We start from the raw sequence: 20527 nt of genomic DNA, 5'->3' as shown, positions 1-20527 counted from the left end.
TACGCCAGAAATGTATGTAATGTTATGTGCGTGGGTGTCTTTTGGGTCAATGTACCCTTTACTTTCTTTGCAGTGCTTTTGCTAGGAGTACTCCTTCATGTAGTTTCTGATCTGTTGAAATATGCTTAAGGGATGCCTTTGAGCTTACTGCAGAAGTAGTAGTTGTTCGTCTCAAAATGTACCATATGTACACTTTCATAAGCCGAATATTTTTGGTGAAAAAGTGACTCCTCAAAGAGCAGGGGTCGGCTTATAAACAGGTCTACACCAAAATTTGATGATTTTAAACTCTATGGAATCATTGAATTGAATATCTAATACATTGTCATTTTGTTTACCTGGAGCGTCTGCAGACATGGAGCCCCGCAGCTCCCATTGGCTGGGAACGGCGAACCGCGGCCACAGGGACCTCAGGGGCTCCGTGCCTGCAGATGCTCCAGGTAAACAAAACATCCCAACCCACCAGCAGCTTACTCTGACGGGCTGGGAGCCAAAGTTTTCCAACCCCTGAAATATAGGGTCGGCTTATGAAAGGGTCATACAGTTTTTGCTATTTTTACTTATCCATCTTGGGGGGATTGGCTTATAAACGACGGGCTAATGAACAAGTATATACGGTATGTCCTGGGACTTACTATTAAGTGTCTTGCCCATAGCTGGCACTTGTCCCAGCAACCTCAACTTTTTCCTGGTGCTCAATGTACTTCCTCTCCAACATTGTCAGATTCAGTTTATGGGTGCACTTCTTACAGCATGTAAGGTGCCACTGAGCATTGTGTTTAACTAGGTCCTCAGCAGTGGTATTCTCCGAAGAGTCAGCTACTTTTCATCTCCCCATTTATGCCTAAAAATGATCAAGACCAAAGTAAAAACAAGGATTTTGTAATAAATTACTTTGGGATTGTAATTAATTATGTTATATAATTATGTGCATATTGTTTGCAGATGGATTCCAGTAATTTCTAGCTGGATGCTGACATCTTAATCAGTGTGTCATTATTGAGGCTACGTTTTAGTCACGGGTATTTTTAGTAAGTCATGGGCAGGTCATGGGCAGGAAACAAAAATTCACGGCCTGTGACCTGTCCGTGACTTTTGCTATATACCCCTAACTAAAACTTGCGGGGCAGGGGGATGTGCCACGGGTGCTGGGGGGGATGGCCTGTGGGGGTGCTGGTGGGGGTATTGGTGGGGGGGGGGTCTTACCCAGCTCCACGTGCTGCCTCCGCCACAAGCCTCAGTTCTGCAGCTCCCGTTGGCTGGGAACTGCGGCCAATGGGAGCTGCGGGGGCAGTGCATGCAGGTGGAAGCAGCACGGGGCGCTAGGAGCTGAGGATGGGGAGTTCCTGTCACCCTTCTGGCGAGACACTCACCCCCACGAGGTAAGCACTGCCCCGCACCCTAGCTCCCAGCCCTGAGACCCTTAAACCCAAACTCCTGCTGCTGGGGGGCAGGGGAGCCCGAGATTGCCCCAGCAGTGGCCAGTGTGCCTGGCCCGGGGGCTGCTCGAGCTGGCCAGGCAGCCCCAGGGGCAGGTGCACCAGCTACTACAGAAGTCACAGAGGTCATGGAAAGTCACAGAATCCATGACAAACATGAAGCCTTACTCATTACAACTCTTTTGGCGTAATAAACCAAGCTGATAATCAATAGCATTGAACTACTTCTTTTTTAACAATAATGGCTAATAAACTTGAGGTACTTCTTCCATTTATAGTAATCTGTAACATTAAAAAATGTAATCAAATATCATGTTCTGAGCATTAACTGATAACAGAGTATACTGGTAGTCAGGGGCCACAATTTAACTTTGACATGTTTGACATGCGTCTGTTAAAATATAATTTAAAAAGCATTGGGTTTTTTTAAACTTTTTCTCAAATGTATATCTACAGAATTGTTTTAGGATTGTCATGTTTGGTACCATTGTGTTTGTGGGAGAAAAGGCTTTTGAATGATACTGAGCTTGACCCATTTCTGATAACATATCAAAATTTCCACCAACCGGGGGATTAGCAAGTACACCCATTCACTCCGGATAGGATGACACCACTGAAATTATGATTCTGTATATATTTTTTTAAAATCGAATTACACCTTCCTATAGTTTGTCCAGTAATTGCATGTACACCCAGACTGAGGGGGGAAGAATTAACTTTGAGAATTACATGAAATATGACTGACTAATCCAGATTTAGGTAGCTGGATATTATAAGGAGTAAAATAGTGCCCACTGTTAGGAATTTGTGTAGGCAAAGTAAAGATTATGGCTTGTTCTTGTTCTGTAGTGAAGAAATTCTTAAAGCCAAAAAAAACCTTTGTCTTGGAGCAACTGAAAATGTCTGCTCTGGATCAATGTGTACTGTCTCAGAGTAGATCTTTGTGATGTATGTCCTTAAATTCTCAAATGAATCATATGCCCTTACATTGAAAATTACTATGTGAGAGGGCTCTGGGTAGCTCAGGGAGATAAAGAGCCTTTCACGTCTGATCACTGGTTCAAATTCAGTACAGGTTAGTAATCAAAGTTATCATCTAATATAGCTCTTCATTTCTCTTTTGAAGTAAGTTGGTGGGATCAGTCACGTTCTCAGTGGACTAATGTCCACATCACAAAGCAACAGCACAATCAGCACTAATTGGGCACCCTTGTTGGCAGTCCTTTTAGTCCTTGGCACATAGCCTTTTCTTTCACCCATAGAGATGTCCCTTGAGATCAGTGCGAAGGCCAGTTGGATGGAACCACACAAAGGATTATGCACTGCCACCAACCATTCTGTATCTGTTCTGTGAATAGGGCTTTCATTTTCTAGCAGTGTCAATCTGACTACTTTTAATAGACATGAAAGTCACTGACTTGTTGGGGAAGATGGGGTAAAGGAATTAGCAGAAATGCATTAAGTTGTCTCAGCACATGGAAGCTTAAAAAGTAAAAAGTTACTTCTAGTTATAGTAATAGATGTTATTAGTAAGGCATTAGAGAGAAGCTTCACTACCACTCCAGCTGCTTAAACTATGTGACCTGTAGCTAAGACCTTCAGTCTTAAGCATAGGTTCTTAAAACAAAGATCCCAACTTCTCAAATTATTTATAAATTTTAATATTTCATTGTTAATATCCTTTTTTCATCCAGCTTGTTCAGGTTTTCAAAATTCTTCAGGGTTAATATAACAGAAAATCTTGAGTTGGTTTAAAGGAGATGCCATTCAGTTAGAAACTGATGCTTTATAAATTGGACAGTAATCAGGGCCTCTGAAGAGGCATGCTCATTGTATCTGTCGAGTTTCATATACTAGCTGACTGCTTTACTGTGCCTTATGGAGCTTTGATTGCAATATGCTGTCAAGAGCCAACAGTCCGTGCTATTTATTTGGCTTAATGCCAAGTCTGGCTCCTTGATTCCTCAAGAAGTTGCTACCAGCCCAGAGGGGGCAAAACCAATGAGCCATAGGGCATGCTTTTTATTAAAGAGGAGTCAAAGAGCGAAAAGAAACCACATCAGCTGCTGTCAATACTGAGCTAGTGCCAGAAACCCCAAGGCTACTACTGTTGCAGAACAACTGCCAAGCACTATAAATCTGAGATTTACTGTGACGCAAAGTTTCCTTAAGAGCTTAATTTCTGAAGCTACTGTATTACTTTTCTCAAAGTGCTGTATTTTTAGGTAAAATCCACTTGAGGGAGTGAGGGTTAAGATATAAGTGTGAGTTTGATGAATGAAAGAGCTGCGCTGTGTGTGGGTTCTTGGCAAGTTGCCATGTCTTTGGGGATCATAGAAATTATTGATGACACAGAACACTCGTATGCCCTTAGCCTGTACAGCTGATTCAACATGGAAATAAATGCTGTCTAGAGAGGAAAAGTTTTACACTGTATTAAACCAGTGGAGGTTTTGAATCTCTTAAGTGTGTATTAGAAATGTGTAGATATATATTTTTAAACATTTGCTACTTTATGTGGAATAGCATTTAAATACTATTCTTCCTGTGTGTTTAACAGTTTGATAACAGGCAGAGTTCTGTTTATAGCAATGAAATGGAGAAAAACTGAAACAAGAAGGAAAGCATCTTTCCCTTAATTTTACTTCCTTATTTGCATCCAGGCACAGTTTTAAATAGGATTTTTTTCTGGTGGTTTATTGTATATGAAACTAAAAGGAGAACTACTTTTAGACATGTGCATAAACAAAAATTAATGGACTAATTTTAGTATTTTCCAGCATATTGAAATGTTTTAAAATAATAATTGCTGTGTATTCAACTTTTTTATTTCAGGCAAATGGTATTAAAATTGGCCCTCAGCATGCTGCTAGTAATGCAACACTTACAGGCAATCAGGGAGGACAACAAGCTGGTGGAGGCTGCTGTTGAACCTATTTTTACTTTCTAGCTGCCCAAATGGGGCCCACTAACTTGTTCTTTCACCCTCCCCCCACTGCAGCTCAACTGAGACATGAAACTATTGTAAGTTGGTTTCATGCGGCAGAAGAAGACTTTATCCTTCAACTTCTTGTATAACTTTGAATAAATGGTTAATGTTCACTTAAAGACAGATTTTGGAGATTGTATTCATATCTATTTACATTTGATTTCTAGTTCAATTGATGTGATTATTTTTGTTAAATGTTGTCTTGTGCCCTTGACTACGAACTGAATTGTATTAAACACTACAAAGTCATCTGAGTATTTTAATCAGTTTGTGTAGTTAGGTTTCCCAGCTACTGTGGTTACCTAATGTTTAATATTGTAGAGCTGTCCAAGTTTTTGTCAATTTTCAAGGCTATAAAGAAAAGCAGAAGGACTCTTTTAATTCTGTATTTATCATTTACTTTCTGTATATATAGTTTAATAACCTGCTTGGGTGTATTTGCCAAGCTATAATTCTTTAATGCATTTGCATAAACTCTATACTATTTAGAGCTTGAAAACTACAGAAACATTATTAGAAATCGCTTGGATGCTGAATTTTAAACCTTTTTGACATTGTTAGCATGTTCATCCTCTCCTGCCATTATCCTCAAGTCCAAGAAAAATGCTTAATGTATATTACTGGAGGCTACGTATGTGTTAACTATTTTAATGCCAAATGTTTGCTGTTTGTCCACAATTTCCACAGCACCTCTTCAGAAATGGATTAGCTGTTTGCCTTAATGAATACTGTAGGTAAAAACACAGTATAATGAATGAAAAATACAGGAGGAATTGATACCCTTTTAAAATGGCACATTATGAAGACTTTGATCTTTTCGTATTTCTTTTTCTTGTTTACTGCTTGATTTCTCAGTATATTTTTCATGCAGGACAGTTTTTCAACCTAGTTGTACAGTGACCGTGTAAAGTTTTCTTTCAGTGGCAACTTGTAATCCTAAATATATGGTAAGCATCTTGTCTGTTGTGAAAGGGGTGTGACAATAAATCTGCCGGATTGAAAATCTTGATAAAAGCCAAAACTGGAAATGCTTTTGTACTTTACTCAATGTGGTGGTTTATTTTATTTTTCTCACAATGAAATAGTTAACCGTGCAAAATAAAATTCTGTGTTTAAGTATTTAAACTGGTTAAGGTGCAGAATATTAATGTCGGTCTGATTGCAAATGAGGAAACAAACAACTTCCCATTATTTTTCATATTTATATATATACATTCAAAAATAACAGGGCGACACTGATGTTAGCTCATGCTTTATATACCTCTCTAAAGAAAAGAATTTCAGCCACAAGCTTTGTCTTAATGGACCAGGAGAGACTGAAGCATAAATCTGGGGGCACGGAGTCCCCCTCAATTCATCTAAACTTACTATCAAGCTACAAAAGGGAACATTAACATCTAAAGTTCAATCTGAGAAGTGTAACATAGCAATGGTTCTGAGATTAAATAAAGTTTAAAAGTATGTGGCGGTCTTTTGCAATTTTTATAAGTGTTATTAATGAGCAAATGATCATCACTGATTCTAATTTTAGACCTCTTTCTAGCCCATTATAGTTGTAGAAGTATTGGAATCTAATACATTATGTCCATCTATATTTTCAACTAGTGAACATTGTGAGACCATTATAATGTAATTCCATACTTATCTCAGTTATGAATATTAATTATTTGTAATATAACATCATTTGAAACCAAAATTTTGTACAACTTGAAGCATTTATAAAGCACAAAAAAGAAGTGTTTCCCTTGTGCTGACTCAAAGGTACTACACTGATTAAATCAATTCTAATCAGTTATATGGGTAATGGTGGTAAACAATGTGATGATTGGGTAGCCACACAAGAAATCTAAGAATAAAAATCTACCTTGGATCTGATTGGTAGTCTAGCAATACAACTTGCTATCTTATGTGAGCCAAGAGTCTTTTGCTCCCAGGATAGTGGGGGCTGCCAGTGCTACAAAGATAAAGTGCTTGATCCTGGAGATGTGAGAAAGGAATACAGTGCTCCATAGTACCCTCAGGCCATTTTGGAAATTGGAGCCAGCCTTCCTTGGCCATAGCAATTGTCAGTATAATAAGTCTTATGGACAAGAGATTCCCCTTCTCCAATACAGCCTCGCCCCCAGGAAAAGGGCAAGGGGTGATCATGTCCTCTGAGTGATAGGTTTTGGAGTAGAACTAAAGAAGCATCTGACAACCATTTCACCTGCTGAAGGCTTGGTGGACTCTCCATTTTATAGGATTGGAAATCTGAGCCACTCTTGCAGAGCACCAACCTTAGGGGGGGAGGGATAGCTCAGTGGTTTGAGCATTGGCCTGCTAAACCCAGGGTTGTGAGTTCAATCCTTGAGGGGGCCACTTGGGGATCTGGGGCAAAATCAGTACTTGGTCCTGCTAGTGAAGGCAGGAGGCTGGACTCGATGACCTTTCAAGGTCCCTTCCAGTTCTAGGAGATAGGATATCTCCATTAATTTTATTTTTTAGTTTTCAGACTATACTAGTATTATTCAGAAGGCTGCAGACTGGAGTAAAATCTTCACTTTGATCATGATGCTAATACTACTCCAGTAGAAGGATGTAGTAGAAGTTCTGCTACAGAATCCACTCCTCTCCTAGTCCTGTTACTGGTACTTTCAAGGAGGAGCTAGAACAGGGCTCATGTTAGTTCGTGGGGGGTGTCCTGCTGCCCGGCTTTGGCCACCAGTTTAGTGTGAAACTTCTCCTTAAAACAAATACTTTTCACTGTAATATACCATCCGCATCCTTTTGTGTTTTGAGGAATTACCCATTTTTTTGTGTGGATATTCAACACTCCCAAGTATAGCTACTGGATTGAGTCACCAGCAGTAGGCTGGACTAGGGTGGTTGTAATTCCACAGCACACTTTACCAAGGTTATGACAATTCTGTGGCAAATTTTACAACTTTATTTACACCTTATTAGCTGTGATAATTTATCTAATTTCCTAGTTGCATTCAAGAAACCCATTACCTTTTTATGGCCAAGAAATTGCTTGGATGACAATGGAATTTAAATATTTCATTGTACATCAGGGACTTGAACAGCTGCTGTAATCTAGTGGAAAAAACACTACTAGCACTGGAAAAGTCATATCAAGGTACAGTATTATGCAACTTGCTAACTGTTTCTGTCCCTTTCCTAACTTACAATATGGAGTAGAAATACTGCTGATTATAGAAATGGTAAATTCAGGATGGCAAATTCCCTCAAGCAAATTCTAGGCTTTTCTGTATCACTCCTAATACAAATAGTAACCAACCTCCTGGAATTTAGGAACACTCACTTAAAGATTCTGATCTTGCCCACAATGGTTTTATGCCAGTGCAATTCCAACTTTAATAGTTAGCTTTGATTTTATACCACAGTGAGATCAGACTCAGGCCTTTTGTTAGTTAAAGGTAGCAGTATTCCCTCAACACCGTTAAATACGCTAAATTGTTGGGCTTATTTGTTACAGAGAATAGTGTTATAGATGTGGATAAATAGACCATCTGCTGAATAATTACCAGGAAAAGAAAATAACTCAAAGTAATTTATTCTGCAGGTATATTTATTTTGTACATTTACCTCCAAAAGTTTAACCTCGGGATAGTCTATACATTTTGGGGGGGCTGGAACAACAAATTAACGAAGTTGGAGGTTATGAGACTGCAAACATCCTACTAATCCTAGTAATTCTACTAATTAGTACAAAATGTTTTAGAGGGAGTCTTTTATGGGTGTCTTTTAAACAGGGCTGTTGTACAAGACATGGCTTAAGTAGCATTTAATAGATGCAGAAACCTGTGATCTGCCAAATAATTTTCTCTGAGTTGCTTAGAAATGATTTAATATTGCAAACGTTTATTTAAACATATGGTGGCACTTTTATCAATTTCATCCAACAAAAGCTCTTCACAAAATTAGTCTTCTTCCCCCCCCCCCCCCTCCTTCATACAGTTTAGTAACTTAATTTTGGTTAGAGGAGCATTCTAGCATTCTGTGTCATTCCTTTTTGTCTTCAGCCCCCCACACACACACCCTTTTTGGTGGATGTTGATAATATCACTTAATATATTTTAAAATACTACTTTTAAGAAAAATACTGTTCTCCTGATTTTTGGTTATTGTGACCGGGTGTACCTACTCCACCCTGTCCCAGAAAGGGTTAACTGTGCATTGTAGGCTAAGGAGGCCATACCCCTCCACCCCTCCTGGGCATGCTCAGGCTGGAGTTAGGATATAAAAGGAAGCAGCCCAGGTCAGTCTGGGCAGCTTGCTGAAGGGGAAGCATGCAGATTACAAGCTCTCTCCCAGGAGTTGATACAGCCTCTGGACCACAGAACCAAGGTAGGCCTGCTGTCCCAGACAGATCCTAGTCTGCCTGCAGAACCTAGAGCGGGAACCAAGTAGTCAGGAGCTGCACCAGCCGAGGACCCTAGAGACCCAGGGGAACTGTGGACCACTGCAGCGGAGGACAGGGTAGGAAGCAGCCCAGGAGACTTAGATGTTGCTCTGGTTACTGCTGCTTCATTGGTGAGTACCCTTGCTGCTGCTAGGTCCCTGGGCTGGGACTTGGAGAATCAGGGAGGGCCTAAGTCCCCTTACCCCAGATGCCATAATTCCCTAGGTGGTGTCCCACTTCTCTGATGGGCCAATAGGCCACACCACCCCATAGAGGTGGGCAACTTTAGTGACTCCAGCCATTGGGCTGTTCAGCCCTGTAAGAAAGGACCACCTATTAACTTGGGCCATCAGGCCACTGCCCTGAGAGTGAGGGCAGTCCAAGGGACTCTGATCACTAGACTGTACTACCCTGCTTTATAATCAGGCTCACTTGCTTTTGACTGTATGTGACCTGACATCTGCAACAGGGTGTACCTACCTCACAACAGTTATTTTTTAAAGGGGGAAGGGACTTACTTTTTTTTTTTATTATTTTCCTCATCACCATTCTGTCTCAGCTGCTTCTTGGCCACCCCCTGGGTTTGCTGTGAGGGGAATCTAAGCTCCTGTGCTCTACATTCCCAGGGCTGTTTCAAGATCCTCGAGCCTGATTAGAGTCCAGTCTCTGCCACAGCCCCTTCCACTTGCTGGAACCCACTGTCTAGTTCCATAAGCCCTCTGGGGACAGACTACCTAGTTACTTACACATACCTCCCAGAACTCCACCCAGAGGTGCAAAGCTTCTAATTTACAATGTAACTGGCAGGAGCATGTAGTAGTTGTAAAACAGTCAACACACGTGTGCACCTTGCCCAGTCTTCATGCTCTGTTATATTTAATACTGGAAAGCACAGATCACAAAAAACAATAAACATTCAAAACTGCCATCCCCCTCCATAGCCCACCCTTTCCTTGGGGCATCTATCTGTGTTATGGGAGGCAGGCAGGGTTGTCAGTCACCTTGCCTATTCTGCCCCTACACTAGCCTCCCTCATCTTAATCTGGGGCATAATGGCTCTTCTCCCCTCGCCCCCATTCACCTCTGAGTCCCTTTATAGACTCCTATTGTGGTCACCTGCTAACTTTCCATTACATTCCAACCCCACCTCCTTTCAGTAAAGAAGAGGAAGTGTCTCCTTCCAGCTGCAGCAAATGCACTGTGCCAAAGTGGTTTACTTTGAATGGACCATTGTTGAATGCTGATCATTCATCATTGGCTCTGGCCTGGCAGAGATATGACGCAATCCTGCTAACTCAGGCTTGAGCTATGGACATATAGACTTTCTATCAGGACCGCTGGAATGTTGACTGGGGGAGGGGGGGATGGGCCATGAGGTCCTGCTCCTTTCTATCGCCTCACCCTCTGCTCCTCTTCCCCCACCCCCAAAGCCCTGAGCAAACTAGAGCTGATCAATGGTAAGAGCCAGCCAGGGAGCCTAGGCCGCTATGGGGAGCCCTGGACCCTCCACCTGCTCTGAGAGGGAATGGGCCCCTGAGCTGCACCAACCAGGGCAGCTGGAGGGTCCAGGGTTCCCCACAGCAGCCTAGGCTCCCTGGGCAGCTCTTATCACTGCACAGCTCCAGCTTCTGGCCTGGCCTGGGGTGGAAGAGAAGGGGCAGGGCTACAGAGAGGGGCTGGGCCTCATGGCAGGGGGGGCGGGATAAGGCCCCCTTCACCCCCCACGCACACCAGGAAGAGGTTGGCACTGTGTGTAGGAGCTGCCAGTGGTGCTCTGTGCCTGCCTGAGGTTTGCAGCTTGTGCCCTCAAACTATGCCCATTAAAAATTGTGTAAGCATGGCCCTCCCACTTTTTAAAGGAGGGGAAATGGCCCCCCTAGTTCCAGTACCCCTGCTTTCTATGATAGTCATTTCATAGTACAACTTCATAAAATCAGTCACTATTATGATTGGTCCAGACAGAACCCCCAATTTGTCACTTTTCTCTCCCTTTCAAACAAGAATAAAGCAGGGGATGTGACAAGTATCCCGTGGATGAACAGGCACCCTACTTCTAGACAGAGCATCTGCTGTTACTACTTATTAATTTGAACTTCATACATTCAGGCATTAAACATTCCAATGATCGTACCAATACGCAGTTTCATGGCATTATAGGTCAGTTCCTATGTTCATACCCCTGTGGGGAGAGGTGAGATGTGTTCCATCCCCCTCGGATTTAATTATATCTCAAATGACCACACTGAAACTATCGTTTCAGTAAGTAAAAGGCATCTTTCCCATCTACACTTCCCCTAGCGGTTGCCTCACATCCTTCTGGGGCTTCCTCTCTCCTCTGCCAGGTATCATGAATTTGTCAGCACTCTTTACTACCCAGAGTCTCCCTCATTCCAGGGGAGCGCTGGCATACATCACCTTTTGGCCTTTCCCCGTGGAAATCTGAATCACAGCACCTTTTAGCTGTGCCCACTTTCTCTGCTCCCAGTGGAGTTCTGGCATCTTCTAACTGTACCAGTGGTTCACCACTCCCAACAAGATTGTTGGCCATCACACCTTCTGGTTCTGCTACAGTCTTCCCTGTTCTGGCCTGTGAACAATATGGCAATTTCCTGCGTATCTTTGGAAGATTTTACTGTATTAAGTTACTCTATCATTGTGGATGAGGGATTGTATTCCATGGGGGAGGATGACCACAGCTCCGTCAGGAACTCAGCACATTGGGGGTTACTAGGCACGTTGACTCAGGTTGTGCGGGGCATGGATCAGCATTCATGTTGCACTCCTCGTCAGTACCCAGCCCAAGCCAGGGAAGCTAATGATTCAACCTCACACCAAATTCAGTGATGAATGCTAGTCGCATGCCACCTGAGGCATGTTGGGCATATGTTAAGAAGACTCAGGTTGTAACATCACCAGACAAGTAGCAGCACCTGGAGAGGTTTGCATATAGTAGTTTAAACTGGATTCTGCAGAGACCAACTGACAAAGGCAGGCCTTTTGGATAAACAGCCTGAGTTTACACTGACTCAGAGCTTTCTTTCTGATCCAGCAAACAGACAGGCCCTTCTGTCCAAGGGGGATCCCAATCCTTGGGGAGGGGTTGGAAGGATTTGAGGTACTGGGGCCCCATAAGACTGAGCAGTGACCTCTTGTAAGCTGTTAGCATGCATATAGGAACACACTTGTTTTTTTTATGTTTTCCCTTTAATGCTTTCACCTTAGTAATAACTGTATGTACTTATTTCAGAGTAGCAGCCGTGTTAGTCTGTATCCGCAAAAAGAACAGGAGTTCTTGTGGCACCTTAGAGACTAACAAATTTATTTGAGCATAAGCTTTCGTGGGCTACATCCCACTTCTTTGGATGCATAGAATGGAACATATATATATATATATATATATATATATATTTACACACACACACACACATATACAGAGAGCATTAACAGGTGGGAAGAGCTGTGAGTTAACTTGTAGCTGAGGGCAATTACCCTCTTCACTGCCTTCAGAGAGAAAACAAAGTGCAGACGCTGGTCTTTTAGGCAGTGTGGCTTGCTGGGGATATCCATGTGTAGGCAGGGAACTGTGCAACTGGAAAAACTCCATAACGAAGGGTCTGTGTTTGTCACGGAGGTCTTGGAAGTCATGGATTCCATGACCTTTGTAACTTTTGCCCCTGGGCCAGACACACCAGTTGCTGGTGTTTGGGTGGGGTGGGGGCTCAGGGCTGCGGATTGGGGTTTGGGGCAGTGCTTACTTGGGGGGTGCTCCCTGGAAGGGTGACAGAAACTCCCCTCCCTCAGCTCCTAGCTCCACCTGCTGCATCTGCCTGCACCTGCAGGCACTGCCCCCGCAGCTCCCATTGGCCGTGTATGTAAGCCAGTGGGAGCTGCAGAACCAGGATTGGAGTGGAGCCAGAGGCAGCATCTGGAGCTAGGAGCTGGAGGTCGCCGCTTCCCAGGAGCTAGGTAGGAAACCTGCCCCAGTCCCCACCAAGGCTTCCCTGCCCCGAGCACCTGCAGTGCCCCTGAGGGCCATCTCCACCCCTCCCCCCACCTCCCCCCCCAAGACTTAGTCTGGGGTATATAGTAAAAGTCATGGACAGGTCATGGGCCATGAATTTTTGTTTACTGCCCATGACCTATCCATGACTTTTACTAAAAATACCCATAACTAAAACATAGCCTTACCCATAACATCTCTTAGCTGAACCACTATCTCACTGCTCCTAGCAGGATTGTTGGCCACAAACATTCAGCACTGACTCAGTTTCCCTGGTGAGGGTAGACATCAAGTTTGCCCCCTCGGCCACTGAGTCTGACTATGGCGGGTTTCCACCAGAGCCCTCAGGATTTCACCCTGTTACATAATTACAGAAAATTACATATCAAGAAAATAACTTCCCCAGATTCCTACAGTCAGAATCCTAGAAACTTCTGTGGTGTCCACGTTGACTAAGAGCCACAGGTATTATACCCATAGCTGTTTGCTTGCTAGCCTCTGATCAGGCACACCCTTATGTACTGGGTCCCCTGGGCATGACTTGACTGTCTTCTGTTTGAGCAGCCTGTTTGTCCTGGTTATCAAGCTTCTCTTCCTCCAGCTCTGTCTGCTCACTCTGATGTCTGGCCCCCAGCTTCATCCACCCTTCTACTCCAGCCTCCATTGCTTTGGACCGCTTACCATCACTGCTACATCTGCTAGATCCTTTGTGGCCCTCTCCTCTTCATCTGCAAGCCCTACAGGAGAAAAAGGGACCCCTTCTGGCCCGATGTCTGGAGCACATGCTCTGTCATGACTCATGGTAGACAAGTGCAGCATGGTCACCAGCTCTGATTTCTCTTGATCATCAGCTGTCAGATCTCTCTGCACTCAGAAGCCTAGGCGCTGCTCTTTCTTGAACTGTTCATAATTCATGCTTGCTAACTCAATTTTACCTAAGACAAACTAACAAACCTGCTCCTGGTTTTCAGTTTAAGAGCAAATGTGTTTTTAAAAGCTTCACACGCCACCAGGTAAATCCCAAACCCAATCTCTACAATAGAATGGCTCCTCTGTCTCTAAACTTTTTGTTAGAGATACGTAGGTATAACTAGGAGAGGCTGCTTTTTTTGCGAAAGTAGTTTGTCCTACTTATAATCCCATGCATAACAGAGTAAAATCAAATGGCATATTTAGGTTTTTACACTAAATGGATGTCAGTATTTACTGCTGGGCCCTCATGACTTCAATCCATCTCAAATCCGTTACAAAGGAATACCCCATTCCTTAACCAAATGTGTCTTCCCCTCCCACCCCCCCACCTGCCTTTTGATGCCATTTAATTTCTATGTCCTTGAGGCCATCGACTGTGAAGGCTACCGCGAAGAACAGCAGCATGTATTGGAAATTGCAGTTGCAGTCAGGTCCAGATGGCATACCACCTGAAGAAACATGGAGGAAGAGGCACACTCGTGCTCCTTTGCAAACTATTTAGCCTCATTTGAACAAAGGGTGAAGTTCCTGAAGACTGACAATGCTCAATCACTGCACCACGCTTTAAGAAGGGTGTTCTGAATTCTTGTATATGGTAGTCTTGAATTATGATAGAGTTGGAGTGCAAAATCCCCCTTTTGAAAGAAATGGGAACCTAGGCTGGCAGACACCAACAGTGTAGCTTGCTTATAATTACAAAACTGAGAGGATATGTAGGAGAGAAAACAGAAATATGAACTGGAGTTGGCTTTCTAGGCAAGGGTGGCTCTCGGCACCAGCAAAGCAAGCATGTGCTTGGGGCAGCCCATTTGCAGGGGCAGCAGGGATCCAGCATGGGAGCTGAGAACCAACAGGGGGCCCTGGGAGCTGTAGTTCATTGGTTAGCTCCCTGCCTATAGAGCCAGCCCTGGAGCAGGGTAAGAACTATATTTCCCAGCATTCCCTTGGCCACTACCAACAGGAAAGAGGGGGAAGGAGTGAGGAAGCTGAGACCTCATACTGCAGCCTGCTGTGAATGGAGAGCTGCACTGTGAGTAGGGATTCCATATTTTAAAATGTATATAATAGGACACTCCACGGGAAGGGAGGGTAGCCCCACCCTGCCACCATCCACTCCCTCCGACTGCCCCCCACAGAAACCCCAACCCATCCAACCCCCCCTGCTTCCTGTCCCCTGATCACCCCTGCCCCTAATTGCCCCCCAGGACCCCACCCCCTATCTAAGCGCCACTGCTCCTTGTCCCCTGATTGCCCCTTCCTGGGACCCCTGCCCCAACTGCCCCTTGGGACCCCATCTAAGCCTCTCTTCTTGTCCCCAACTGCCCCCTCCTGAGACCCCCCAACTTCCACCCTAGGACCCCACCCCCTACCTGTCCCCTGACAAACCCCTGGGACTCCCATGCCTATCCAACCGCTGCTTGTCCCCTGACTGCCCCTCCAAACCCCTGACCCATCTAACCCTCCCTTCTCCCTGCCCCGACTGTCCCCCCGAACTCCGCCCCATCCAACTCCCCAGCCCCCTTACCGTGCCACTCAGACCAGCGTGTCTGGCTCCACACAGCGCCAGACACACTGCTGCATACGTGCTGCCATGCTCCTCTGCAGAGCCACAGCCCCCTCCCCCCCCAGCACCTGCCTTCCAGATTTGAACACCTCAAAATTCAGGAGTGCTCAAGCTCAGTTTGGGCAGCTGTTACTTCATTTCTCCCAAATCAAATATACTGATCCACTGTAACTTGCTGTAGAAAAAGTAGGATAAAATTGAGCAAGAAATGCTTCCCAGTGGTTATTAGGACTGGAATTGCTATTTTCAACAGCCATTGCCTTTTGTTTGTTTGTTTGTTTGTGTAAAAGGAAGACAGTGATATTGCATTGGCAAATTCCCCATAGAAAGAAAGAGTGGAACAAAAGAATAATAAAGGCACCTCAACTTTTCCTCATTTATGTAGGACAGTCTTATAATATGCATCCAGATATCCTCTAATCACACAAGCTGAAAATTGTTCCACTTTACTGCAGTTCTGTAACCATATGGGAACCAATCCTGTCTATGTTCTGTGCACATCTAAAATTCCTGCTGAGTGACCTGCCCTGGGAGCAAGTTACCAGTGACCCAGGGCTGCAGCGGAAGGAGGGTGCAGGTGGGGGGGGGGCGGAGAGAACCCAGGGCTGGGGCAGCAGGAGGTGTGTGTGGAGGACAATGGTGGGGAGGAATGAGGGAGCCCAGAGCTGGGGCGGCAGGGGGTGTGGGTGGAGGGGGGGAGAGCCCAGGGCTGGGGCAGCAGGGGGGTGCGGCGAGGAGCCCAGGGCTGGGACGGGGGGCAGCCAAATTTTTTTTTGCTTGGGGTGGCAAAAACCTAGAGCCGGCCCTGTTTCTAGGGAAGGGACAGTGGCTTCTGAAGTAGACAATGGTTTAAAAATTGATTACAATCGAAGCATTTTAATCCAAATGTAAGAACACCCCAACTACTCTTTACCCCTGCTACTTTTTGCCTTCGGTTTTCTTACCTTGGGTCAAGTGCTTCCACAGTTCCCAGGGCCTCAATGAGCTTTGTGTGAGGTGGCACTTATGTCAATTATTCTAAAGGTTCTTTTTTCTGGCAGGATGAATTTAGTCTCAGCTTTCTTCTTGTTTTGTCTCCTATTTCCACTTTTTCTTCCTACATACTCTCCTATTCGTCTTCAACTTATTCTGTTTATCCTCTTCCATTCTGCCCCCATTCTACCACTCCTTCAAGCCCCTTTCTTTCCCCTGCAAAAAAAGTCCTTTTCCTTTGGCTGATCCTGCCTTACTACAGTTTAGGAGCTTTTGCCCTGCTCACACACCTACTCCTCTGCAATTCCTATCGTACCCCTGTTCAATGTTCTTCCTCTGTGACTTATGCAGAATGGCAAGCTGCATGGACACTTTTCAAAGACACCATAATAGAGGCCCAACTTCAATGTATACCCCAAATCAAAAAAACACAGTAAAAGAACTAAAAAAGAGCCACTGTGGCTTAACAACCATGTAAAAGAAGCAGCGAGAGATAAAAAGGCATCTTTTAAAAAGTGGAAGTCCAAGCCTAGTGAGGTAAATAGAAAGGAGCATAAACACTGCCAAATTAAGTGTAAAAATGTAATAAGAAAAGCCAAAAAAGAGTTTGAAGAACGGCTAGCCAAAAACTCAAAAGGTAATAAAATGTTTTTTAAGTACATCAGAAGCAGGAAGCCTGCTAAACAACCAGTAGGGCCCCTGGATGATTGAGATACAAAAGGAGTACTTAAAGACGATAAAGTCATTGCAGAGAAACATAAATGAATTCTTTGCTTCGGTCTTCAAGGCTGAGGATGTTAGGGAGATTCCCAAACCTGAGCCGTCCTTTGTAGGTGACAAATCTGAGGAATTGTCACAGATTGAAGTGTCACTAGAGGAGGTTTTGGAATTAATTGATAAACTTAACATTAACAAGTCACCGGGACCAGATGGCATTCACCCAAGAGTTCTGAAAGAACTCAAATGTGAAATTGTGGAACTATTAACTATGGTTTGTAACCTGTCCTTTAAATCAGCTTCTGTAACCAATGCCTGTAAGATAGCTAATGTAATGCCAATAGAGTTGGCATCGGGGTTTGTTACAAGGATAGGTTCCTGGGTTAGTGGTTTTGTTCAGTGATGTGTGGTTGCTGGTGAGTATTTGCTTTAGGTTGGGGGGTTGTCTGTAAGCGAGGACAGGTCTGTCTCCCAAGATCTGTGAGAGTAAAGGATCATCTTTCAGGATAGGTTGTAGATCTCTGATGATGCGCTGGAGAGGTTTTAGTTGGGGGCTGAAGGTGACAGCTAGTGGTGTTCTGTTATTTTCTTTGTTGGGCCTGTCAATGTCACAGCTAACCTGGTGGCTGAACTTTGTGATTTTTGTCCTCACCCACAACTATTTCACATTTGGGGACAATATATACCTTCAAGTCAGCGGCACTTCTATGGGTACCCGCATGGCCCCACAATATGCCAACATTTTTATGGCTGACTTAGAACAACGCTTCCTTAGCTCTAGTCCCCTAACGCCCCTACTCTACTTGCGCTACATTGATGACATCTTCATCATCTGGACCCATGGAAAAGAAGCCCTTGAGGAATTTCACCATGATTTCAATAATTTCCATCCCACCATCAACCTCAGCCTAGATCAATCCACACAAGCGGTCCATTTCCTGGACACTACTGTGCTAATAAGCGATGGTCACATCAATACCACCCTATACCGGAAACCTACTGACCGCTACACTTACCTACATGCCTCCAGCTTCCATCCAGGACACACCACACGATCCATTGTCTACAGCCAAGCTCTAAGATATAACCGCATTTGCTCCAATCCCTCGGATAGAGACAAGCACCTACAAGATCTCTATCAAGCATTCTTAAAACTACAATACCCACCTGCTGAAGTGAAAAAACAGATTGACAGAGCCAGACGAGTACCCAGAAGTCACCTCCTACAAGACAGGCCCAACAAAGAAAATAACAGACACTTATTATCAAACTGTCTGTACTGGGCTAGCTTGATTATCACTTCAAAAGTTTTTTTTCTCTTAATTAATTGGCCTCTCAGAGTTGGTAAGACAACTCCCACCTGTTTATGCTCTCTGTATGTGTGTATATGTATCTCCTCAATATATGTTCCATTCTATATGCATCCGAAGAAGTGGGCTGTAGTCCACGAAAGCTTATGCTCTAATAAATTTGTTAGTCTCTAAGGTGCCACAAGTACTCCTGTTCTTCTTTTTGCGGATACAGACTAACACGGCTGTTACTCTGAAACCTGTCATTACCTGTTAGGTTCACTCCCTCTGGGGCTCCTGGCATTGGCCACTGTCGGTAGACAGGCTACTGGGTTGGAGGGACCTTTGGTCTGACCCAGTATAGCCATTCTTATAGTCTTGTGTTCTAAAAGCCAGTCAGAAGAAGACACTGAAACGGCTGATTTTGAGAAGTATAAGAACTCCCACACCAGAGCCAGGGAGCTGGAGTCCAATCAGTAAAATGTTATTCTACAACCCTACTCCACTAGACCAATTACACCTATGCTTTGTAGGTAACATTGCCCATATTCCAATTTAGTGTGTGAGACAAGGAATGCACCTTTCTCCTCCTGGTTGTAATCATGTAGCAGATAAAGAATTGCATGGGTACTATTTGTTCTCATATCAAGTGTGCGGGACATAATCTATTTCCTTCCGTTTTTCCCATTCAGTACTGGAAGGATCAGGGTTTTCTTTAATGTAAATCTGCACTAATGTTAATTATTAGGAACCATGCAGAAGACTACACTATAAACACCTATATTCCTAGAGAGTTAATGCCTCCCTGGCCCCTGCCAAACTACAGTTCCTCTGCCATATAGCTATGTGCTAACCTTATTAACAATATACAGTAGTAATTTGTTTTATTATAGTATTGAAGTCTCAGTTTGTAAATAATCCACGTCACTGCCATATAAGTAGCTGATGAAATGTCTTTACTAGGTTTGCTGAGCATGAAAGAAACCACACCATTTGGCAATAAAAACTACTAACAGAATCTAACCAAACCAAGACCATGACAAAAGCAGCATGTTGTCGATCTATTGTTTTTATTCTTGGGACAGATTTTATTATTTTTGGAGCTATTACAAGACCTATGTTAAATATTGTGGATAAGAGGAAACAGACTCTTGGCAAACGTGGAAAACCAATTACAGCATATTACTCTACTCTAGCTCCAGAAAAGGAGGGGCTAAGCCAGACATTTATTGCCTGCTTTCCTTAATAGCTGAAAAAGTGTTCTGCTGGAGGATCAGCTTGAGGAAAGAGACTATAACTATGACAGCCTTATTGCAGGCAATCCAAGCTGGGGAAGGTAAAATGACACACTAGGCAATCAGCTTTATCTAAATCTAAAGGAGTATACTGCTGTCAGGGGAGCTTTGATTAAGGAAATCACTATTCTATATAGATATATTGCTCACTTAAAAAATAGTGCCCTTGGTTGCAACCTTCACACTTTAGGCCTTTCTATCAGGGTAGTGAATACTTCTGAAACTTGCTATAGGAAATAAAATGGAATATGTCTGATCTCCTGACTTGACAGATAATAAATAATTTGATCCTATATTTTTGAAAGAGGTAAAATAAGGAGAGGAGAAAATCATTCTAGTTGAATGTTTTAACCAGCATGTAGTCTAAGTTAGCTCAACACCCCCCCCCACCCCCCAACAAACTGTTGTTACAAATTAGTTTGGAGGTACCTTACTTGTTTCTCTTACTATTTGTAAAACTACATCTTTGTCAGTATGCAGGTGTATGTGAAGCAATGTATCAATGTGTGTTGAATTCACGGAGCCCTATTTTTCTTAGAATGTAGATGGAGTTGCTCACAGTATACTTTCCATAGAGGTTGGAGCCACTGATGGACATACTTATAAATGGGGAGAAAGTCAGTCTTTCATCTCTTGGGGGAGGGAGAGTAGGAAGGGTTATGGTGTACTTAATGTAATCTGGTAGGCCTCAATGGTTTCCTGCCCCCCCCCCCCCCCCCCCCGCCATTTCTGTGTGCCAAGGAAAACCCAGAAATATGGACTGACTTTGGTGGAAACTGGAGGTGTTCACACACATATTAGGAAGCAGGAAGCTAAAGAGCACAGATCAGAAGAAACTAAGGCAACTATGAGGGAACTATTAATTGAGCAGACAGGATGCGGGAT

General features: G+C 43.8%; 1 protein-coding gene across 1 annotated transcript in view; it reads left to right on the top strand.

Annotated features, from left to right (window-relative positions):
* RAB2A (RAB2A, member RAS oncogene family) overlaps window positions 1-5891 on the top strand; it is a 90978-nt gene extending 85087 nt beyond the window's left edge. Inside the window, exon 8 of the mRNA XM_054017827.1 lies at window positions 4275-5891. Within this exon, the coding sequence (XP_053873802.1) occupies window positions 4275-4370 (96 nt within the window). The 3' untranslated portion in view covers window positions 4371-5891. The remainder of the gene's footprint in view (window positions 1-4274) is intronic.
* The last annotated feature ends 14636 nt before the right edge of the window (window positions 5892-20527 follow it).

The sequence above is a fragment of the Malaclemys terrapin genome, chromosome 2 (genome assembly GCF_027887155.1).
Source record: "Malaclemys terrapin pileata isolate rMalTer1 chromosome 2, rMalTer1.hap1, whole genome shotgun sequence".
NCBI classification, from domain to species: domain Eukaryota; kingdom Metazoa; phylum Chordata; order Testudines; family Emydidae; genus Malaclemys; species Malaclemys terrapin.
This window is presented reverse-complemented; position numbering and strand designations above follow the sequence as displayed.